This window comes from Mesoplodon mirus (genome assembly GCF_964341445.2).
Source record: "Mesoplodon mirus genome assembly, chromosome: 2".
Taxonomy (NCBI): Eukaryota; Metazoa; Chordata; class Mammalia; order Artiodactyla; family Ziphiidae; genus Mesoplodon; species Mesoplodon mirus.
In genome coordinates, this window is record NC_138977.1 from 25,327,727 (window position 1) to 25,352,852 (window position 25,126).

The 25,126-nt window shown below is 37.6% G+C and overlaps 2 protein-coding genes across 3 annotated transcripts in view; one reads left to right on the top strand and one right to left on the bottom strand.

Moving 5' to 3' along the window:
- The window catches only part of MMRN1 (multimerin 1), a 64,636-nt gene that overhangs the window by 12,396 nt on the left and 27,114 nt on the right, over positions 1-25,126 (bottom strand). Inside the window, exons 4-6 of the mRNA XM_082605794.1 lie at positions 16,629-16,730; positions 15,114-15,287; positions 3,949-5,937 (exon numbers count right to left, since the gene is read on the bottom strand). Of these exons, the coding sequence (XP_082461920.1) occupies positions 3,949-5,937; positions 15,114-15,287; positions 16,629-16,730 (2,265 nt within the window). The remainder of the gene's footprint in view (positions 1-3,948; positions 5,938-15,113; positions 15,288-16,628; positions 16,731-25,126) is intronic.
- Positions 9,401-9,959, top strand: LOC309794381 (ras-related protein Rab-5B-like; the record flags this gene model as incomplete). 2 transcript variants are annotated; one of them, XM_082605807.1, is made up of 2 exons in its annotated part: positions 9,401-9,749; positions 9,855-9,959. In XM_082605807.1, the coding sequence occupies exons 1-2, from the start codon at positions 9,408-9,410 to the stop codon at positions 9,957-9,959; spliced, it is 447 nt and encodes a 148-aa protein (XP_082461933.1). In that variant the 5' UTR covers positions 9,401-9,407. The 2 variants fall into 2 exon arrangements, with proteins under 2 accessions (XP_082461933.1, XP_082461932.1); XM_082605806.1 differs by having other exon boundaries at positions 9,401-9,959.

Sequence of the window (25,126 nt, forward strand, 5' to 3'; positions counted from 1 at the left end):
TGCAGAAACAAGTGGTAATATTTGGATCTTCAAGAAAGCAAACTCCCTGGGAATATCAACTCTGGCCATACGGAATATTCAGATATGGCCAGACTCTGAGATAGATAGGATTCGTCAAACACAAGCAGAGGGGCTTCCCTGGTGGCGCAGTGGTTGAGAGTCCGCCTGCTGATGCAGGGGACACGGGTTTGTGCCCCGGTCTGGGAAGATCCTACATGCCGCAGAGCGGCTGGGCCCGTGAGCCATGGCCGCTGAGCTTGCGCGTCCGGAGCCTGTGCTCCACAACGGGAGAGGCCGCAACAGGAGAGGCCACAACAGTGAGAGGCCCTCACAAACAAACAAACAAAACACAAGCAGAAGGAAGAGAAAGGCAGGTGAATAGACTTCACAATCTACTTCAGTACAGTAGTTGAGCGGAGCCCTGAGTCCAACAGACCAGGAGTCAGGCTCCATCACTTACTAGTTGCATGACCTTAGGCAGGATACCTTAGTTCATCTCTCTGAGGGTTAGTTTACTCACCTTCAAAATAAGAATAATGATAGCTACCTCATAGATATTAAATGAAAGAACATATGTAGTAAAATTTGTACTGTGCCTGGGATGTAGTAAGTGTTAATAAATGGTATCCACTATTACGCCATTATAGTATTACTATTATTAGGCTTCAAAGGAGGTTATCAGTTATTAAAATTAAGATTAAACAGAAAGAGACTCACAGACATAGGAAACAAACTTATGGTTACCAAAGGGGAAAGGGGGAGGGAGGAGGGATAAATGAGGAAGTTGGGATTAACATATACACACTACTCTATATAAAACAGACAAACAACAAGGACCTACTGTGTAGCACAGGGAACTCTACTCAACATTTTGTAATAACCTATAAGGGAAAAGAATCTAAAAAAGAACATATATGTATAACCGTATAACTGAATCACTCTGCTATACACCTGAAACTAACACTATATTATAAATTGACTATACTTCAATTTAAAAAAAGGAAAAAAAAGATTAAATTTTAAAACTATGTTTCTGTGGTTTTTCTTTCTACAGACTGCATTTATTCTGCAAATGATAGTGGCTATAATCTGAATAATATTATTGTGAGATTTGTAAAATCGTGATAAATTACCTTCTGGTGTTAGGTAGGGAAGTAATGTGGCTAGACAGTATTTACAGTATCGTAGCAAAGGTCAAAGGAAACACAGCCGAATTTTAACTACTGTGTCAGTGTGTCTCACAGTTGGTATCAAAGGAAGTAGTTTATTTTGCAATTGGTTTATTCTTAGAGGAGAATGTAGCCTGAGTCCACTGGTTTCATTATCTTGCATAGACGTTACCTGCTCAGCTGTTCAATGAATACCATCAGTTTTATGACCCATAGAAGCAGAGCCAGCTTAATGAGCACGCATATCTACACATCCACTTGAAAGGGCCTCACACATTTTTGTTGCTGCGTACAGTGAATATCTGCCCCACATATGAAATTAGGCCAATATACCTTTATTGCCCTGACGTCATTATGGGTTATCTTTACAAAGATAAAATAAAGAACTTTTAATTAATTATTAACTTGAGGCCTATAAACATTCTACTTAGAGTAAACAAAGGAACAAGAAACAATTTATCAAGGCATCATTAAAAAAAAAGAGAATCAGTACTAAGTTAATTATTAGCCCATTAAGCCCAATATTGAGTCAACTTGATATAAATATCTCAATGCAATTTTTATAAGCTCCTAACATGCATTCTTTATACTCTAAAAGTTTATTAGTTCTTATGTTCTATTGAGTCTCTTAACTCAATTAATTTTGAAACTATTTAAATTTATACTTACTGTATAGATACGGGTATTTTTTGGTTTAAGGAATAAAAAAATGACCCAGTTTGCCTGGTGTATGATCACACATCCTGTAGAGTTTAACTGAAACTCATTTGCAGTGTCCACAGGAGGACCAAGGATTAAAGTAGTATGGGGAAAGAACTCAATATTTTTCCTAAAATGATTATTGTAAGAACATCTTGTACTGAAATGCTACTTTTCTCTTGGAAACATGTAAGCCTAAATAATTTGTTCTGTGGTCCCACATGGTAAGATTAGTCTGCCTGGGTCAGATTAATTTGGAAGGAGTCATAAATAAATACAATAGTTTAAATAGTCAAGAGACACCTCAACTTTGGATTATTCTGTGATTTTTCATATTATCTAAACATTCAGAGATTAAACATGAAGGGTCATATTAAGCTAGGATAATGATTACCCTTTTGTAATGAAAAAGCAATAAAATTCAAAATTCATCCAAATGAGTGTATATTTTAACAGCAGACTCATATGAGAGGTTCACTGTCATTTCTTTTAATAAGAGTCCGTAGCTATTCTTTTCATTATGGAAAGATTATTTAATATTACTCATATGCCAGACATCTTAATAAAACACTTCTTACATACAGAGAGACTATTAAGTAGTTTATATGCGCTACACTAAATTCCTCTTTCTTCCCAAGTGTATGCTTCTCTGGTGTTTACAACATCTGTCAATGGTACTTCTACCCTCTCATTTCCCAAATGCAAAACCGCAGAATATTCTAGATCTCTCCCCTCCCCAGGTGCTGTGTATTCAGGCTGTGAAAAGCTCATGTTTTTTTTTTACAGCAATCCAGTCTGCAACATATTTCTACTAATGAGCTCAGAAAAATACCTACTGCAATCCCATCTCATAAAAGGAAGAAGCCGAGACCCAGAGAGGGGAATTAGTCAAGGCTACACAGAAACATACGAAATAACTAGGACCAGAATCATGATTTGTTGTTCCTTAGACCATTAATTTTCCCACAATCTTTCTGTTTCTGTTGATATTACTTTCATGACACTATTCATACCCATCTCCTCTGATTCAACTACCACTTCCTAAGATCTGACTCTCACTGATCTTGCCAATCGTGTCCTAACTGGTATCTCTGATTTCTTCTTTGTAGTCATGCTACACACTACTGCTAGCTTCGTGCTTCTGAGACACAGTTCTCACCATACCCAGTGCTCTGCTTGAAATTTTCAAAGACCACTCTTTACAAAATCATGTCTGCATGCCTTGAATGTATCTCCCCAAAATTTATATGTTGATATCGTAACTTCCAGAGTTGCTGATATTAGGAGGTGGGGCCTTTGGAGGTGCTTCGGAGATAAGGATGGAGCCCTCATGAATGGGATTAGTGTTCTTATAAAAGAGACCCCCCAGAGCTCCCTCACCCCTTCTGCCATGTGAGGACACAGCATGCAATTACTGGAGCCAAGTGAACCAGGAGGAGGGCCCTCACCAGAATGTGACTATGTTGGTGCCCTGATTTTGGACTTTCCAGTCTCTAAAACGTCGAGAAATAAATTTCTGTTGTTTCTAAGCTACCCAGTCTGTGGCATTTTGTTAAAGCAGCCCAAAGGGACTAAGATACTTAGCTTGTCATTCAAAGCCTTCTGTGATCTGCCCAAACTGAATACCTGCTCACTGTACCTTCACTCAGCCAGACAGTCATTCAACAGATATTCACTGAGTTCCTGTTGCATACTGACACTTTGCCAGGTAACACCAAAATGAATAGGATACAATCTGGTCTTACTCATCAGGGAGCTCATTGTCTAATAGCTTCCTTTAATTACACATGTAAAGAAAAATGTTCTACAAGGGCAAACTTGATTGTTTTATAGGGGTCTTGTCAGAAAAAAAGTTAAGAAATATGGAGAAAAATATTTATACTATAAACAGTTGTTTTGTATTGATGCCTGCTTTATATAGGATAAAATCAGATTCAAATAATATATCAGGGATCTTTGAATTTCTTAACTATTTACTCAAGCTTAAGTAAGTGCTCTTTATTTCTTATGGTCTTGCTAAACCATACAGACCTACTAAATAGGAAGAGAGATTAAAAGTTCTTTTTTAACAATAGCTTACCAGGAAGTAGAATGTTGTCTGTGTTTCTTTGGGTCCGGCCCATCAGGACAGGGTTCAGATTCACTGTTGGTTTCTTAAGTGTATTGGGTTTCTTCAGCAATGGTTTTATTTGCTTCTGTGACTTGACAATATTTGCAAGACTACCAGACAATGATTGATTTATATACCGAGTTAAATTAGATAGGGCAATTTGAGTTTTTATTTCAATCACTGATTCCACAGATTCTGTCAGACCTTTCTGAAGAAGCTGAATATCTGGTAGGGAACCTTTTATCCTCTTGGGTATGGTAGCATTCAGTTCTGATATACTTGTAGAAGCATCATGACATATTGTTAAAGCTTCATAGAGAGTCTTGTTAAGTAAAGATAAATTAATGGAAAGATGAATGGATTTTGCTTCCAGTGCTTTAAATCTGGAATTTAGTACCTGTAGTTGTAGATCCTGGTCTCTCTCATTTGTAGCTACAAAGCCTTTTTTTAGTGAAACATAATAAGGTATGAGCGTCTTGGTCACTTTAGACTCAATGCCTTGCAACCGAGTTTCAAAATTTTTGGAAATTTTTGTGGCTGAGAGTATTTCTTCCTCCAAATGACTCATATTTTGCTGGTATTTTATCACTTGGGAACTGGTTTCATTGATCATTTGAGAAATCTTTTGAAAGTTGGACAGACTTAGTTTTTCATCTTTAGGAATATATGAAAGGGCCTTGGCAACTTGCAGAACAAAGTTATATCTCTGATTGTCATTGACCAAAATCTCAATAGAATCATTCAAACGTTGGAATTGAGAAATAAATGTCAAAATAGTTTCCATATTTTGGGTACATTTGTGATGGACCTCAGGATTATACTTTGTTGTATTTAAAGTCTCTTTTAGCACGTAGTTATCTTGAATGAAGTCAATGGCATTATTTATAATAGTTATTGTCTTATTTAGACCATCTTCCATTTCTAAAGCATGTTCATTGATACGTCTGTCTAAGGAATCCCCACGACTCTGTACTTCGTTTCTAAGTAAGTTGTATCTTTTTGTAAGTTCTTTGATAAGCAAATTTAGACTGCTAACAGCAGTAATCAACTTTTCCACTTTTTTCTTTGTAGCTACTACTTCTTTTGGTTGCTCATATGTCACTGTCTCTCTAAAGGATGCTCCCTGCTCAAGCAAGGGTTGAAGAATCTCCATATCATAAGTCAAATCATTTAGTTGCTCATTCATTTTATCCATCTTATTGTCCATTGGAAAGAGAACCTCAACCAATGTTTGGTTTAAAACTTGTAAATTCTCTTCTGTGTCCTTAATTTGAAATTTAAAATCATCTCTGCATTTGGATAACATGTCTTCACATTCCTCCCTGACAGATTCTTTCTCCATCTCCAAAGCAAGGGTGAGATTGTTAATCTTGCTGTCTTGGGTGTGCAAATCATCGAACATATGCAGCAGCATCAAACCCTGCTTCTTTATAGTCTCATGTAGAGTAGACATGTATTCAGTGACGTTATTGCTAACTGATCCAGCGGCTGGAGCACTCTTCTGATTTGATACTTGTTCAGTTGATAAAAGATGCTCCTGCACGTCCTTCATTTTAGAAAGGGTCTTGTTGAGGGATTCATGATACAGAATGCTCCTTGAGCGCTCCTGTTCTAGAGCACCTTCTAAATGAGTCTGCTTTGCTTCTAGTTCTTTAATAGGCTTCTCACATGTAGAAGTCATTTCTTGTCTTACATTCACAATGCGATTTTTTAGATCCAGTATATCAGTCGAAGTGGGCCTATTTTCTTGCATTAAAACAGACTTTTGCTGGACTGCTACTGAAACCACGGTTTCATTAACTTGTCGAATTATCTGTCTGGTGTTTTCAAGGTCCTCTGAGAGAGTTGATACAGTCTTGAAGAGCTGCGCTATGGTCTCCTGCATGTCATTTTGAAAAATTGTAAATTGTTCTCTTACTATATCTTTCACCAGATCATTAATGCTTTTGGATTTTAGACCTGGAGAAAGAAACAATAAACAACAATAAATGATATATGATTTTAATAATGTAAACTTTAGATAGCTCTAAAAAGATAAAAGTTTGAGACTAAACATTAATGACATGAAATAATAAAAATATCTCTTGACTACATTTACTTATGAAATTTTAAAAAATTACTAGAGTTCATATAAGGTGGTCACACTCTTAACTGATAAGTCTGAGGGAAAAAATTAGTTGCCGGGAACATGCTAGAATCATAGAACTAAGCTTCTCTGGACAAAGGCATAAAGGAACTACTACCGACTTCAGTTAATACACCCTTGTATGCAATGATTCTAGCCTTAGTCTTGTATGAAAATAAATGGTTTGGGGCTTTCTGCCTTACTAAATAATACCTGATGTTAGCTCATGACTGTTTATTAGGTTTCTAGTACAGTTGACCCTTGAACAATGCAGGGATTGGAGTGCCGACCCTCTGCACAGCTAAAACTCCACATATAATTTATAGCTGGCCCTCCGTTATATCCAAGGTTCCTCTGAATCTACAGTTCCACATCCTTAGATTCAACCAACCAACTGTGGATTGTGTAGTGCTGTAGTATTTACCATTGAAAAAAGTCTGCTTATGTAAGTGGACCCAGGAGGTTCAAACCTATGTTGATCAAGGGTCAACTGTAATTAGGTTTCAGAACTTGTGTTTCGAGCTTATAAAATTTAATATATTGACTGCAGAGATGAAATTTAATGAGGTTCCCAGAGGAGGAACAATATGAAGTAATAATCACAAGATTCAACAATAGTTCATGATAACAATAAAATAAAAATAATGGGAGGTTTGAGGATCACAAAACTAAGTCAAATGACAGAAAATTAAGATACACATTGACTCTCATAATATGACATTAATTTTTAGGTGATTTTATTTATTTATTTTTAGTTTGATAATTATTTTTTAAAATATTTCTATTGAAATATAGTTGATTTACAATATCATGACATTAATTCTTAACAAAAAGAGGAGAGGAAACTTGCCACTAATGAAGCACATACTAGTATCTCCCCTTTAGAAAGAATAGACTGATCATGGGCCAGAATTATGGATAGTTATAAACGTAGCATTAGAAAAAAAAAAAGGAAAAAGAAAAAAGGGGTCTTGAACTATTCAGAACTACTTAGAACAGGAAATAAATATTCAAACATGTAAAAACATAGAAACAATCCTGTTACATACAAAAACAGAAAACGGGAAAAATAAAACATGCTTGAGGCATATTTATAGTACATGGCAATGAAACAGATATAAATGGAAGATATGTTCATTCAAACATGTAGCCAATGTAGCCAATATCTATAAGGTAAAATACAGGCAACATAATACAAAGCATTTTAATCAGGAAGGTCTGTACAATGGGGTATTGTGAAGTAAGTTACGGCTACTATGAAGTCTATTCAAGAAAGATGATTATAGGATAAAAATACATAGTCTCTACATGTCTCTATTTTGTAAGCAAGTTTTAAAAAGTATTTAAGTTGCTTGAGAGACCTCCATAAAACATATTGTGAAAGAGCAATTATACCAAATAGAATGATGTATTGCTTGAGGGTCTTGATACTAATTAATGTGGCACAAAGACAAAGCTGTGAATGGATAAATATTTCCTTGGAAATCCTAGACCTTAAAGATGCATGTTTTTAATTGATCTTTAGGGTCTAGGATTTCCAGAGTACAAAAATTTATTTTACATTTCTAAACTTAGTGGCAACTGATATAAACTTAAAAGTCTAAAAACTATAAGTAAGTGAAAATCAACTTGTATGTAATAGAAAAAAATAATAAAAGCATGTGAAGTATGAAATAGTAATTAGTGACACACAGCACCAAAGTACTAAGGAAAGGCTTAGAAAAGATTATATAGCTGCAGTTAAGATAAATTATACTGAAACAGTTCTAACTTTTGCATTTACTAACATGAATAATCATACCAAGAAAAGTTTTGAAGTATTTTTATTTTCTAAATTTTCTTTTTTTTTTTTTTTGGTGGTACGCGGGCCTCTCACTGCTTTGGCCTCTCCCGTTGCGGAGCACAGGCTCCGGATGCGCAGGCTCAGCAGCCATGGCTCACAGGCCCAGCTGCTCCGCGGCATGTGGGATCCTCCCAGACCGGGGCACGAACCCGTGTCCCCTGCATCAGCAGGCGGACTCTCAACCACTGCGCCACCAGGGAAGCCCTTATTTTCTAAATTTTACTTAGCATTTGACATGTCACTCATTTATACAACAAATCTTCGTTGAGTACATTCTAGATGCTGCTACACAGAAAATGAAATTTGAAAAATTAGATTTCTTATACTTAAAATAGAATATATTAGCTTCACTGAGTGTAAGGCACTACTTAATAGCAAAGTTATTTTTATTGCACTTTCTATTTAGTCATTTAGTCATTTCCTGTTAGTTAAAACTGTCTTTAGGGCTTCCCTGGTGGCGCAGTGGTTGAGAGTATGCCTGCCAATGCAGGGGACATGGGTTCGTGCCCCAGTCCGGGAGGATCCCACATGTTGTGGAGCAGCTGGGCCCATGAGCCATGGCCACTGAGCCTGCACGTCCAGAGCCTATGCTCCGCAACAGGAGAGGCCACAACAGTGAGAGGCCCGCGTACCGCAAAAACAAACAAACAAACAAACAAAAAACTGTCTTTAATTTTCATGACAAAAACAACTAGATGAAACACAATAAAAAAATTAAGGTTAGGAATCAGACTTCCCTAGGTTTTATAACCTCATAATTTTGGCTTAAAATGTTTTTCAAGGGGCTTCCCTGGTGGCGCAGTGGTTGAGAGTCCGCCTGCCGATGCAGGGGACACGGGTTCGTGCCCCGGTCCGGGAGAATCCCACATGCCGTGGAGCGGCTGGGCCCGTGAGCCATGGCCGCTGAGCCTGTGCGTCCAGAGCCTGTGCTCCCCAACTGGAGAGGCCACAACAGCGAGAGGCCCGCGTACCACAAAAAAAAAAAAAATGTTTTTCAAGATTGACAAGGAAAAATAAAACTTAAGCGTAATTAAATTAATTAATTAATTGTGGACAATAACAACAGATTTTAACTTCAGCAAGGGAAAAACTACATGATCTGAAAGTCAGAAAAAGAATGAAAATAGGCGAAAACACTGTAATAAGTAAAATTCAGTACAGAATCTTGATCAAATTAATTAGGAAAAAAACAAAGTAAATATTGGAAGGTACTCTCATGCTTTAAAACTTCAGTGGAGGCTGGGGGCCCTACCCCAGGGCGAGGAGGAGGAGGAGGAGGAGGAGGAGGAGGGTCAGGAGGGTTTGGCTGAGCTGCAGCTGTTTGTCTGTTCCACACAGGCTACCGGGGAGACGGAGCCCCAGGACTGTTGAAGCCTGGAAGTTCCCTCCCCTCCCCCCTCCCCCCCTGCCGCTTTGTGGCATCCCCCTCCCTCCACCTTTTCCCACTCTGATAATCTAGCCATGACTAGCAGAAGCACAGCCAGGCCCAGTGGGCAGCCCCAGGCCATCAAAATATGTCAGTTCAAATTGGTCCCGCTGGGTGAGTCTGCAGTGGGGAAGTCTAGCCTGGTATTACGTTTTATCAAAGGGCAGTTCCACGAGTACCAGGAGAGCATCACTGGAGTGACCTTCCTTACCCAGTCGGTTTGTCTAGCTGACACAACAGTCAAGTTTGAGATCTGGGACACAGCTGGGCAGGAGCTATACCATAGCTTGGCCCCCATGTACTACAGAGGTGCCCAAGCTGCAACTGTGGTTTTTGACATTACCAATCAGGAAACCTTCGCCCGAGCAAAGACACAGGTAAAGGACCTACAGCGACAGGCCAGTCCTAGCATCGTTACTGCCCTGGCGGGGAACAAAGCTGACCTGGCCAACAAGCGCATGGCAGAGTACGAAGAGGCCCAGGCGTATGCAGATGACAACAGCTTATTGTTTATGGAAACTTCAGCCAAGACAGCTAAGAACCTGAACGATCTCTTCCTGGCAATAGCTAAGAAGTTGCCGAAGTGAACCCCAGGATCTGGGGGGTGCAGCACGCCGAAGCTGGGGTGTGGATCTCCACGAGCAGTCCCAGCAGAACAAGAGCTAGTGTTGTAGCAGCTGAGGGGTGGCTAGCAGCAAGCAAGTATGGAGCTAGCATGAGAGCTCAGAAATCACCTCCATCCCCACCGCTCAGCACACAGCCCCTACGGTAACAGCACACTGAGCCCTGGCTCCCAAGGGCTGCCTCTTGACAGCTCCATCATGGCACTTTGTAACGCTTCAGCAACACCACCAGGCAGCTGTTGCCACTGGCCTCCTACCCCTACTCTGGGGCTTGGGGGGGGCAGATCCCCCAGGACTTACCTTCCAAATCAAACTTTCTTCACTTTGTATTATAGGTGCAAGACAGTGACCTACTTATCTTTCCTCCTTTTCCTCTTCCCCAATTTTTTCAGAAAACAATTTTTTTGTCTCCTGCCCCTTCCCCTTCTGCTTTTGGTCAGTCTTTGTTCTTGATCCTCTTTTTCTTCCCCTCCCTGGGATGGACAAGGTAGTGAACCCAGGAACTGAGGAAGGAGGTTTCCGGTTCAGTCACTTTAGGGGCCCTGGGGGAAAGTAAGCCTCAGAGCAGAGGGGAGTAAGGAAACATTTCCTTTTTGTTTTTATTTGGCTGGAGTTTCTTATATTTGAAAACACCAAGTTGGCCTTGTGGAGGGTGTTTCTAGGTAGAGGTGAGAATGGGAAGGCAAGCTCTCAGGCACTAGGTTGGAGTCTTGTTGTTAGCTAACTGGGCAGAGGTGGAGATGCAGTGTCATCTGTGGCTCAGGAACTCTTCCAAGGCTTACTTTCCCCTCACCCAGCCTCTTAGGTAGCTTCTCCCCCATAGTGGGGGAGATTCTGGACCCCAGAGTCCTCCAAAGAATCTTCATTGGTTGCGTGCATCTTTGGTTCTACTGTGATCTAAACGGACGGACCAGTTTCTGATACCCAGCCTCTGACTTACACATATGCATTTTTTCCTCTCTGGCGCTCAGATGGCCTCAGCCCCAGACACTATATCCCCCCTGCAGTTTGCACTTTAATTGATGGTAGTTCAGTTGTGATACTGTTTTATGGGGGTTTTGATTGATTTACCTGCCCTCTTAACTTTTTAATTAAGTGGAATCCGAGGTGTATATGAGGTTTGGGGAGGGGCTGTAGAGAACAGTACCGGTGGCAGCTACTCAAGCCCAATCTCCCCTGCTAGCTTCCTCCAACTCTGATTCTTACTTCACCTATGTTCTGGCCAGCCTAACTCTTGGGTGTAGGTTTACCTTTCCTGAGGAATTAACTGAGCAACCGGAGAGCAGTCTCAGGATAGCATAGGCCGTTGTAGGGGAGTGAAGAGGATTATCAGCAAGGGAGAGGAATTTTCTGTCCTTTCCCAGGGTTCCCATTCAATTTGATCCACCCATTACCACGTCTTTTCTACTTCCCTGTAAATAGGTATGATCTTTATTCCCACTGTACAGTCTGTTCTGCCCCCCACCTCCCATCAGGCCCTGTATCTTTTCTCCTTTGTTAGTATCTTCGGTTTGGCCCCCCCATGCTTACCCCCCAAACCCACCCCCCATGCAACCAGTGGTTTAATCCGCGTACCACTAGAGGGGATAGTACCACAGAGGCCTACTTGTGGCCCCCTAGTGTCATAACACCTGTTCCTGTGGACAGGGAACGACTGGCACTGAGGGTCCCTCACGACTGTCTCACATCACCAGAGGACATTGGTCCTTTCTAAATCTCTAGTCTCTCTTCACATCCCTCATCCAGTATTTTAAGATGTCTTTGGGAAGCCATCAAGGCAAGAGAGAACTCTAAATCCCTTCTTGTTCTAGCCCAGGGTTTTGAGGAAATTGGAGGAAATAAGATAGGAGAGGCCATAGTGACCTAGGATTGGAACCTTTCTGCCCTTTTGGCTTGCAGACTGCCTCCTGTCCCAGAGAAGCTGAGAAATCCATGAAGCTGAGATTCTGAAGGACCCAGCTTAGGTTCTTCCACCTACACCTAAATTCCCTTCCTTTACCAGGGGCAGCCTTAGTTCCCGTGGCCCTGAAACACATACACATTTTTCCCCTCCTTTTCCCAGCATCCACTAGCCCCCCAAAGCAGCCAGTGCATCCTTACAAGTGGAAGAACTATGCCAGCTCCCTTAAGTTTCTTAGAAATGAGGTTCTTTCTCTGTGTAGTTTTCCCCATGGAGCAGTAGTGAAGACGTTTCATTGCCTTGAGGCTGGGAAACCATTTCTCCAGGCTTCTTCCCCCCTCCCCTGCTCCTGTTAGGAACAGGATTGGCCTTAGCTTCTGGGCCTATCTGCTGCCTTCCTTCTACTTTCTATTAGCTCTTCTGCTTTCCTTTGAGCTCTGTTGGGCTTAGGGAATCTTAGTTTTTATTTCCCAGCTCTTCATTTTTTAATTCTGATCTTTTTTTTTTAAGGGGGGGTATCTTTTTTTCTTTTTTTTTGGCTTCTAAGAAAGGATTTGCCTTTTTTTCCCCTTTCTTCCTCTCCCAACATAACAATCGTGGTAACAGAATGCAACTGCTGATTTACCGATGTATTTAATGTAAGTAAAAAAGGAGAAAAAAAAAAAAAAACCTTCAATGGAAAACTACATTTGGCAAAGGGTAAAAATCACAGCAGTGTCTGAAAAGGAATCAAACACATTATTAGCTTAAAAGCTTGTTTCAGGGGCCTCCCTGGTGGCGCAGTGGTTGAGAGTCCGCCTGCCGATGCAGGGGATACGGGTTCGTGCCCCGGTCTGGGAGGATCCCATATGCCGCGGAGCGGCTGGGCCCGTGAGCCATGGCCGCTGGGCCTGCGCATCCGGAGCCTGTGCTCCGCAACGGGGGAGGCCACAACAGTGAGAGGCCCGCATACCGCAAAAAAAAAAAAAAAAAAAAAAAAAAAAAAAAAAAAAAGCTTGTTTCAGGAAAACAAGCTTTTCAGATAATATTTCTATAATTTGTTACTAAAGAAACAACAGTGCAAGAATCTGATTTTGCAAAGATACATAAAAGTGCTTTATGTCAATATATGAGTGGGCACATCATTTTAACTCTATTTGATTCTGTTTCATGTGACTCATGTGCTTCTACTTCCTAAATGATTTGATATTGTATTTGGTAACAACAGATATATTTGATTATCAGACACCTGGGCATGTCCCTTCTGTGGTTGTGAATGCATGGCCTATTCATAAGATTCAGATACTTCTTAAGGTGTTGGGGCATTTGATTTTGAACAGTTTCGCTGGCTACTAGCAGATGAAGCACTGCTTCTCAACTTGGATGTAGAGTAAGCGAGAGAAGGGGTGGTGGTTTTAGGAAAAGACAGTGCCTTGGGTGTGAATTTAGTTTTTGTTTCCTGTATAAACGTTCATTAACTGCAAGCCATCTGGTTCTCATAATTGATTGTGCTCAGTACATGATTAACGTGTCCTGTTGAAGAGGGAATACTGTTGTTCTTGCTATGAGTGTGTATTTCTTCCCATGTCAGGGTCAGAATTTTTGTTAGTAGGTTCACAAAAAGCTGTTGACAGGCCTAATTCACTCAGGTTATGATAACCAAATTTTGCTGAACAAATTTCATTACTGTGGTTATAGTCAATTATGTACTGTTCCTATTTGATTTCTTTCTCATGCTCACTTCAGGGAAAATATATTCCTCTCTCAGGCTTGCCATGGGTAAGTTTTAGCCATAGGGAGCATGCCAGAAATGTAGGATGGAGTCTTTCAGTTGGTTAATAGCACCAGTAATTTGCATGATTAAAAAAAATCATGACTGCTCTGTACTGGTAAAGGATATAGAAATCACCTTTTTATTTCTTTTACCTGTGAACCACATAAAATAGAGAAAAAATAACTTGTGAGTGATAGAAATGGGGTGTACAGTGAGTATGTTTTATGTATAAAACAAAGTGAAAGGGACCAATAATCCTGAAACTTGGGAACAAACAACAAGCCCAGTGAATTGAGATGCGCCTAGTAACCAAAATACTTGTCTAGAATATCTGTGTGCTACCTGAAACCTCTGCCAAATTAGCTCCCCCTGATCCATTATCTATCAGTTGAGGTGGTTTTTCTTTGCAGAAACCTTCCCTGAAGTCTAAGACTGGATTTATTGAAACTATCAAGGGGTCCCACTGTATTGTACATAACACTACCATGGCAATTTCTCACTATATATTCAGCATAAATCTCTCTGGTAGGCAGATAAATGCTGCCCCACATAAGATGTTCACACCCTAATGCCCTTAACCTGTGAATATGTTACCTTCCATGGCACAAGGGCCTGGACATATGTGATTAAGGTTAAGAACCTTGAAATGAGGAGATTATCCAGGATTATCCAGATGGGTCCAATGTAATCATATGAGTCCTTAAAGAGGAAGAAGAAGGCAGAAGAGTGGGCCTGAGAGCTGCCATGAGGGCTCACCAAGGCCACAAGCCAAGAAATGCAGTGGCTTCCAGAAGCTGGGAAAAAGCCAGCTTACAGTCATCCAGAAAATGGAATCTCAGTCCTACAACCCCAAGAAAATGAATTCTGACAACTCAAATTAGCAGGAAATGGATCATCCTGTAGATCTTCCAGAAAGGAACACAGCCTGCTATTTTAAGAGCACAAAATTCAGGCAAAACTGACTCACATTCCTATGAATAACAAGCTGATATGTTTTAGAATATATTTCATTGATTATATTCCATGAGCAAGATACTTTCTGGGATAATAATGCACTTTAGATTTATCCTCAATATCTTCATCAACATTAAGATAACCATGGATCTAGCTGTCCCTGATAATCATCCCTTAACCTCCTCTTTATCTTGAGCTGCGAACCACAATTGAAGCAGATTAAGTATGGCTCATTTTAACTATAAAAGAATACAAGTTAGACTGTAACTAGGTACATAATGTCAATAAGTCAGATGAAATATTCAGTCAAAAAGTTGACTATATTAGTAAAAAATATTTAGATGCTTCAAGTTATTTCAGAAATTGAGGGATTTAAAAGTATCTTATTCAAAAAAATCTTAGACTTCTCTATCACCCAATCTAAAGCAAAGATCCCAAAATGATGTGAGAAAAGATAAATGAGTCATTTGCTATTTATCTCAACTGAATGAATAATTTATTTTCCTTTTACCTTTTAGAAAAGATTGAAATTCCCTGCCTTTATCTTCATTGATTTTCCCTTCTAGTGAGGAGCATGTGTCCTTTATATCACTCACGGCCAAAGAAATATTGTCAATCTTCTTCTGCAGAAGGGTCAGTTTCATTGCCTGGTAGTTCATCTGGTCAGTCATTTTTTGTGTCACTGCTGCATATAGAAGAAGAGAAAATGGGAAACGTTTAAAAATACATATTTAAAAACCACTCAAATTTCATGATAGATTGAAAGGTAATTCGAATAAGCCATGTTTGCACTTCATATTTGAAAATATAGATTATATGCACTTAGCAAATGGCATCCTGAATTTTATACTAATATTTAGGGGTAGAAATTTGTAAAAAGCATTCTAATATCTTAGATTTCTAAAATGTTTTAACTTTGTCCAGAATTTTCAGTCTCTCTTTTGCTAACCTTAAAGAGTTGTTGTTAAACTTTCAATAGATGAGGAAATTGAGGGTCAGAAAACTGAAATACATTGCTTGAGGTTACAAAGCTAATGCTTTATCTTCTGCTTTCAAATCCAATGCTCCAGCATTAAATAGATGTAACCATATATATATACACACACATATGTATATATACTACATGTATATATGTAGTTTGTATCTATATTCTGAGAATTTTATTCTTTACTGAGGTATTCTTTAGAGAGATAAAGAGATTCAGAATTTGGTTAGAATCACTTTATAAAGCAATGATACTTTCCATGCCATTACCCATGCGTTTCAATAATTCAAGGAGGATTTTATGGTATCTTGTGAAAATACTGAATTTCAGTCCCTTAAAAAAATTTGAGTACAGATCCTAAGCTGTATTCACCTGCATTCTTAAAGAGATCCCCTTAAATCAGATTTCTCAATTTGAGTGCCTTATTTTCTATGACTAGCTATATGCCAAGCATAGTGAGATGTTTTTAGCAGTAACCAACTTTATGTTTCTAAGAGATGAGGTTAAGTCTAAAAGGAACGGTAAAAATATTTATGATTAGAAAGATGAGAAAATATGTAACATGCCAACTTTAGATCAACACGAGGTTCTTGTTGATTCTGAGCCACATTCTTTGCCCTAGTCAGTGAGCAATACCCCTTAGTGATCTCTTATCAACCAAGGGAAGGGAGCCTTCTTAGCTCCCTTAAAATGATCCAGTCCGCCCATCCATGTCAAGGTTCTTCCATGATTGTACTCTTTGCAGGACAAAAGTTTGATTTCATTTTGGAAACCTGTGATTTCCTTACAACCTAGTATGACAGCATTTTTATTCTCCTTCCGTGTCTGCACACAGAGCTCTAATAATTACACATGTTCCCTTCAGGCTGGGAACCTGCAGCTCACCCACAGTTTCTCCCAACATGCAAATAGAAAAGGATCGAGAGGTATGTTAATGTCACCATCAAACGTTTGACAGCCAAATGATGTCTTGTTTGGAAGTCATCATGAATAGTGTTGACAATGACTGGGTTAGGGATGACAGTAATTACAGTCTGTGACCTGGGTCACCACAGTCTTGCTGCTGCTGCTCGGGTGTCCCTCTGCCGCCTGCGGCGTGACTCTCAGCCTGGTTGCTATGTATCAGCTGCTGTTGTTCCTGGGCTAGATGGAAGCAAAAAGAGAAGAGAGAGAGTTAAGCACTGGGGACCGCCTCATTTTTTCCAGTCCTGAGCAGCAATATGGCTGCTGTGCATTTTCCCATGTACTGAAGCTTGATGGTCAGCGATGATTGCAGAATAAGAGGCTCCGCCCCCATCCACAGGGTGATGTGCTCCCACATTGGTGTTGGAAGTGCAAGACTCTAGTTCTGTTTGGAAAAAATAAAATTATTAAGGTTTCCTTTTAGGTGAAAATGGGTGGTAGTTTGGGGAAGCCGTGTAAACCGGGGTATGTAAACTGCCGGCATGATTGAGAGGAACCTTAAAATCAGCTGTGTTAAAAGCAAGAGCAGCTTTCTAAGTGGACTGTCACAAAGAAGTCTTGTTTAACAATGCAGTTTCCAACTGGTGGCCACTTGGAAGTAAGGGAGAGCTACAGGTTCTTTACTAAAAGAATACCTGCGTAATAGTGCCACTTAAATGGGTTGTTCCCAGATTTTTAAGAAATGCATAGGCTCAAAACATAAGGACTGCATGTAAAAGTAAACCATTATAGGGCATGTCTCGAGGGGATCAATCTGTAAAATCAGTGAAATTTCAGAAAAATAGAAATTCTTATAAAGTAAATTTACTCTATTAAAGAATTGCTTCTCATTTCCCATGAATCAAGTAATATTTTAAATGGCAATATAATTTTTCATTGGGGAAAACAATTTAGAGGGAAGATTTTTTAAACATATTGAACACATCAAGTAAGGTATGTCTGTAATTTGCAGACTTCTAATGAACAAATTTATTCATGGAAGTCTGCATATCAGACATGAGAAAACAAGCGTTTGGTGTCCATGCTTCTTCCCATGTGAAATTATGTACCAATGAAACTGCACCTCTGGCACATGTTAATTATGCTCCCTAAGGCATATGTGGCTGGGACAATAATATTAAAGCATCTCTACTCCATAGAAAATATATTTGCCACTAATTTGAGTTAGCCTCTATTGTTAGATTGAATTTTGCATTGCTTTCTTCAGGGCAGTGAGCTAAATTAATGAATCTCCATTCATGTCCAAGGTTTTTGGTTTGATTTTGTTTCTTCTTTTTCTCCACTGCATAATAGATGGTCCTGCATAACTGTTGATTTATTTGGTGGAAGAAGACAATCTGTAGCTTGGGGAAAAGTGTATGTATTTGAGGGCTGCAGTAGGTGGTGAAAAGTATTAAATTTCTGCTAGATCCTAGTAATAAAGTTCTTATAGCCCCAATTCAAATTAATTCATATAAATATATCTGCTAAATAATTGTATGGTTTTTAAAATCAAGGTTCCTTCTTAGATGATGTAATAAAGCATTTTCCTGGCAGCTAAAATCTATCTACCCAGTAGGGTTACCAGAGAGGAAAGCAATGATTCTCAAACCAGGATCTCTGAATCAGCAGTATCAGCATCACCTGGGAACTTTTAAAAATACAACTTCTGGGTCCCATCCCAGGCCTGCTAATTTAAGAAACTCTGGAGTGAGGCAGCAATGTGTGATTTAACAAGCTCTCCAGCTGATTCCAATGCACACTAAAGTTTGAGAACCACTGGAGTAGGGCATCAAGATACATCTTCCTTAGCAACTTCCCACCTCGCTACCTTCCCTGTTTCTCTTAGCAGTGCAAGTGTTCAGGATACAGACTTGTATTACAGCAAAAGGAACAGGTGGGTTTAACAGAATGAACAAATTGGTCTTTTCATTTTTTTACTGCTTACCTTTCTGAGCTAGATCATAGGAAAACAAAAAGGGCTGGTGTATTGAAATGCATACCACGACTTGGTAGGCAGAAGACTTTGTTAGGAAGCAATGTGTAATTACGGTAAAAACAAAGACCATATTGTTTTGTGACATACAACAAGGTTGCTCTTCACATTTCTTTTTCTATCATTAACTTTTAATGCATATTATGTTTTTGCTTTGTTTTTTTACGTTTCTTTAGAATAGTGATTTTTCATCATGGGTGGAAATCAGAAGCATCTGTTAACTTTGAAACACTAAGTGTTAATGTTTTGTCCATTCCCCTTCCACCCATCTGAAGATTATGATTCAGGAACTCTGTTCTGGGGAATTGAGCATGTGTGTACAGAGTTTTTTAAACTCTGCACGTGATTGCGATGTATGACCCTGGTTAAGAAACACTAATTTAGAACAAATTTCAAATTTTTCTAATTCTAATAAGTAAATTCAATGGTGTAAGGCAGAAAATACCAGATGTTTAAGTTAAAAATTGCAATCCAGAAATTGATCTTCAGAGATTTTTCAACAGCCGTAAGTGCTTGTTGATAACAAGAGCATATGTTAAAGACTTGATTTATTAAAACTCTAGTGAATAAAAACCTTTACTCTCCTACCATTCCATAGAGAAGCGGGCCTTTACAAGGAGTAAGTGAAGCAGGGTGGATGTGGAGGATGATTGTCACAGTTCGCGACTCCCTAGTATAGATGATATTATTCTCTCTGTTGTTAGGACACAAGATCCCTGAAGAGGGACTCCTAAGCATGGATGCATGTGAAGTGTCTGAGCCACCTCCCCAGCGATCAAACCTAGAGTCCACTTACAATTGTAGAATGTCTCAGAAATAAAAGGGCCTTTCCGCTCAAAGCCTAGGCTATAGCTCCTGACTCCCACCTGGTAACATTCCACATACCCCAACTCCAAAACTGTATTTAGTCAGTATGCACCGGTGTGACCTAGCAATTATTAAAATACTGAAATACAGCCATACCTATTGGCAAATATATAAAGTGTAATAACTGATACAATTAATTATAAAAATCAAAATATTAACTTATTCCAAGTTAATTGTGGATGCATGATAAAGATAAAAGATAAATCTTGTAGGATACATGATAATTGTATGGAATTCCTATTATAATAACATCCGAGAACCATTTTTCAGAACTAGCAGTTTGTTGGGCCCGTTTCATGCACTACATAGATTTTATGAAACATTCTATGTTTTGGCAGAATCATCAGTTTATCATTATGTGTGATTTATGTAGTAGTTAGAATTTCCAAATTGTTTGGTACTTAGTTTACTTGCTAGTACTAATTGTCCTCAGCACATAATTTTTACTAAATATTATTAAAGAATTGATAATCAATTATTGAGAACACTGGAAGAGACAAAAGTTTACATTTTCAAAGTATTTCTTTTACATATCATGAGTTGGAATTTTTTGAATCTGAGAAAAAAACAGAAATGTTTTCAATAATGAACCTAGTCCTGGATTATCTAATATACAGTGCAAAAATCAGTTAGTCTGGGACATCTTTTGATATATAAAATATCAAAGTCAAAAATATCAAATCAATATCAAAAATCAGTTCAATTTAAAATGTAATTTGTATTTTTGAAATATAATCAGCTTGATTTTCAATAAAAATTAGTGGACTATTTTTACTTAATATATAAATGTTGATTTCAAATAATGACATAAATTTGTATCATTTAAAATAAAAATTGGGCTTCCTTGGTGGCAGAGTGGTTAAGAATTCGCCTGCCAATGCAGGGGACACGGGTTCGAGCCCTGGTTTGGGAAGATCCCATATGCCACAGAACAACTAAGCCCGTGAACCACAACTACTGAGCCTGAGCTCTAAGGCCCACGAGCCACAACTACTGAAGCCCACATGCCCTAGAGCCCGTGCTCCAAACAAGAGAAGCCAACGCAATGAGAAGCCCGTGCACCGCAACAAAGAGTAGCCCCTGCTCGCTGCAACTAGAGAAAGCCTGCGCACAGCAATGAAGACCCAACACAGCCAAAAATAAATAAATAAATTAATTAATAAAAAAGTAAACCCTCTATACTGATCTAACTAATAATACAAGCCTATAAAAAAAAGTAAAATAAAAATTACTAGACTTATTTGTCCTCATAATGACATTCAGTTTCTGTTAAAATTCATTTGTGATCAAGAGAAAAATATTAAAGAACTTTATGAAATTAGTCTCATGAAATAAGCTTTTGTAATAATAAAAATTTTCAAGTTAAGCAAAGCTTTTGAAATAAAAAACTTCAAAAACACTTTATCATGTTAATAAAAATCAATAAAATAAAAATATTTAGAAAAAATTAGAACTTTTAACATTATCATATAACTGAAATAGTACATCATTTCAGAAAAGAAAAATATTATGGAATAATATTAATAATAATAATATGGAATAATAATAAATAATAATAATATGGAATAATTCTGATATAAGAATATCATTTCAAATCAGTTTTACATTTAGCATTTGGAAAACAAGTTTTTTACCAAAAGAAAAAAGAGAATTGGTTTTCAGAAATGACAGTCTAATAGAAATGACAATCCTTTTTTAACTTTATAAGGGAAAAAAATATTCCCCTTTTTAAACTGGAGATAACTCGAAAACTGATAAAAGATATTTTACATATGAAAAATGTTTATACATACTATTTGACACAAAAATTAATAGGGGATAAACTACATGAGAAAACATAGATCTTCTAATAAATCATATGAAAATGAAATTTTTATGACAAAACTCAAAAGTATAATAAATGTTTAAGTTCCTTGATTTATGATGCCCTAAATTTGACCAAATGATGTTTGCAAAGCTCTATGAATTAATTAAATAGGATATTCCTACAAGAATTTTTATGCTTTAGTTAATAATAAATATACTGAATATTTTAAAATGCACACACTATTCAAGGACTGAAAAAAAAGGAATGCAATCACTGTTAACTCAGTAGTGGCTAGTAGATAATTCAGCAGGATGGCAATATCATTGATGTTAAAAGAAATTATAAATATACTGAGATATCCTGTCACCTAATGGCTCTAAATCTGATGGAGAAATCTCTAAAGGAGATGGAGGCAGTTACCTATATTAAATCATCTCTCTGACATCATTTAGCTGGTGTCATCCATGTCAAAAGAAAGAGCACACCAATAATTTGTAGAAATTAGTAAACTGTTTAGAAATTATTTGAATGATAAACGAGTGATTTGTGTTATGGCTTATATTACTTGGTATGTAGTTTATAATATAGATAACATGCATTAACTTAAGAAAATAAAAAGTAATGCATTCTTAATTTTTATATTAACATATATATTAATTGATACTGAGTCAGTGGATACTGAGTCAGTTGTCAAATGTTTGAATATGACCCCTGCCCCTTCTTACCCCATCCTCATAATCAAGAGGCAGATTGGTTGAGGCGCTCAAGATCTTGACTAAGGTGGAGCAACCTCAATAAAAATCACAACAGCATTTTACATAGGGTTTATTTCCAGGGGCTCAAAATACTATGCTAAAGTTTTATTATAAATCATAAGGCATTATTTTATATTGCATTATCATATTCTAATGAAATTGGGTCTCTTCATCTCTTTACAAAGTATTACATCTTGCATAGTTAATGTAGAGATTATTACATTGCATTTCATTGAATATTCTCCACTTGAAAAGTACTGGCAAAGCAGGGAATCATGCCCACACATGCACATACACTCACATTCACACAAGGGGAAGTAGGGGGTATTTTATGTGTGCCCCATTTCTATTTGAGGGGGGGTAATTCATCAAGTCATAGTTCTCTCTTTGCCACTCAGCCCAGGCAAGATCCTGAATGTGCAAGAAGTGAAAACAAACCTAGGTTAGAGGGAAAGGGTCAAGAACAGAAAGGAGGTAAACAAAAAGAATTCAAGAGTAATTTTCTATTGACCTTAGGGTCAAAAGAATTTCAAATAAGTTTTATTCATGCAATCTGGAAAAATCCTATTGCACTGCAAATGAGAGAATAGAAAGTGACATACTAGAGAAAATCAGCAAATTAGAAATAAAAACTAAAAAGATAAGAAAAAAATTTTAAAGCAGTGACAAGTAGGAGAAGAGATTAAATAAAGAAAGTTTTCAGGAAGAAAAAAAGAAATAAATTGAAAGGGATAAAGATTAACACATAGAAGTATTGAGTGGAAGTCTTTAGTTTTCTTGCATACTCATTTTTGGTGATTCACTCCTCAGTATGTGGAAACATAATATCTATGAAATAAAAATGAAAATTTCTCCATATTTTTGTAAAGTTTTAAAGAGACTGATTTGAAAGAGAATGTAATTGGAAAAATCCTTTCAATATTGAATTACAAAAACTAATGTGATTGTGTGTGTGTGTGTGTGCATAAAAGTTTCCATTTGCTCTTAGCTATAGTTATTTTTAAATTAATTGTTTTAGGAGGAAATAGGTGAGGAAATTATACTCCTAATTGTAAAAGAAACAACTATTAAGCATCACACAAAGATCTTTGAGATCCAATTGTCATATGAACCTCTTTTCTCTGGAATTCATTGGATGGGGTCTGTGAAAACCTGAAATACCTGTTTAGCAAATTCAATAGTTTGTTATCTTTTCTTAGCTCTGTTTGTTGACTGGAGTTCAATACTTGCATTCATCCCAATTTATTTCTCAGTATTTAGCTGGTGGAGAAGCACTGATAGGATCTCTGACAGCGGAGTCAGTTACTCTCCTGTGATAAAATTCCTGGTTGATCGATGCTCTTTTATTTTTTCATTTAGCAATCTTTCTGTCTTCCCCACGTATTCTCTACCACAGGACTGCCACGATTCTAGGTTTTCCAGGCAATGTATCTTATCTTGCACTTAAGCACAGACCTTTGCTTTGTTCCACAGGGCCCAAATTTCTGTCTCTCTTTTTTGATCCTTTCTAAGATATTGGAGCTGAGACAGAAAGGCATTTATTTAAGTCAAATAATTTCCAGAGATCTTTATGTATTTCTCATTTTTTAAAAAATTCAATATATTTTAAAAATTGGATTTCTTTTCTCTCTTCTCCCAATACAATTAGTCTTTTTTCCTTGCACTAGAAACTCTGATCTTGGTGGATCAAGGACTTAGAGAAGCAAGGTCAGCAAGTGTCAAGAGCAACCGTTTTCTTATTAGGTGATTTTTCTTTCTTTCTTTCTTTTAATTAGGTATTATTTGTGAGGTTTTTTTTTTTTTTTTTTTTCCTTCCAGACCTTTAAGGCATATCGTGGAAGTCATTAATGGCAACTCAGTAATGAGGAAGCTTGCTCTCTCTGCCTTAGAAACAGAAACTTTCCTGTGTGGCTTGACAAGACCGGTTTCCGGCCAATTCTTTGATATCAACTGAATGCTTGCATGATGATGTTCACTACATATGTAAAGATTTACCAAGATTTAGTAGTTAAACAGTAGAATGCAGTTTTATGCAACAAAGGTCCCTGGTGTTTTTTGACTAACTGTATCATAATTTTATTGAACAAGATGCTTACAGGAGGTAATGTTCTTTTTCAAAGAGGAAAGCATTAATCACCACCAAGGAGAACCAGATATGCAAAAATATAAGAAATACAGGGGTTTTTCTGTTTTAAATATTATAACTTTTATGGCATAGTAATTGGAGTAATATTTAAAATAATCTTACTAGAGAAGCCCCATATATAAAATGTTAGTTACAATAGCTCTTACATAATTTATTGAATTAGTACACACTTGTGAAATGAAATATTTGTATATATTCATAACATATGGCAGGGTTAGTTCATTCTAATTACTGCATAATTGCATTTTTTAACATTCATAATAACTGTGATAGATTTTATAAAGCACAATTTTATAAAATATCCTTTCCCTACTTAAAGGATCTGATTAAAGCTGACTGGATTTTGTTTTGTTTTGTTTTTTGTTTTTTAATTTTTTTAACATCTTCATTGGAGTATAATTGCTTTACAATGTTGTGTTAGTTTCTGCTGTATAACAGAGTGAATCAGTTATACATATACATATATCCCCATATCCCTTCCCTCTTGCATCTCCCTCCCACCCTCCCTATCCCACCCCTCTAGGTGGTCACAGAGCACTGAACTGATCTCCCTGTGCTACGCGGCTGCTTCCCATGTGGCACATATATACAATGGAATATTACTCAGCCATAAAAAGAAACGAAATTGAGTTTTTTTAGTGAGGTGGATGGACTGAGAGTCTGTCATACAGAGTGAAGTAAGTCAGAAAGAGAAAAACAAATACCATGTGCTGACTGGAGTTTTTAAAAACAGATTTGCAAAGAAGTTTTTTTTTTTCCTCCTCTCTGATCTAACATTATTTGAACTTAAATCCCTGTACTTTGTGTCATTAGAGCAAAGCCACAATTTGCTTGTATTACTTTAGAACATTTTAGAGACATCTACTGGAAAAGCAAATTATTGCAAATTTTATAAAATTGGCTTAAAAAGTATGTTGTTACTGACATCTCAAAAAACTTTCTCACATATCATATCACAAATCTAGCTCCTTTTCTGAGACAAACTCGTTGACCCTCAAAAAGATATAACAAATGTAAAATATATAA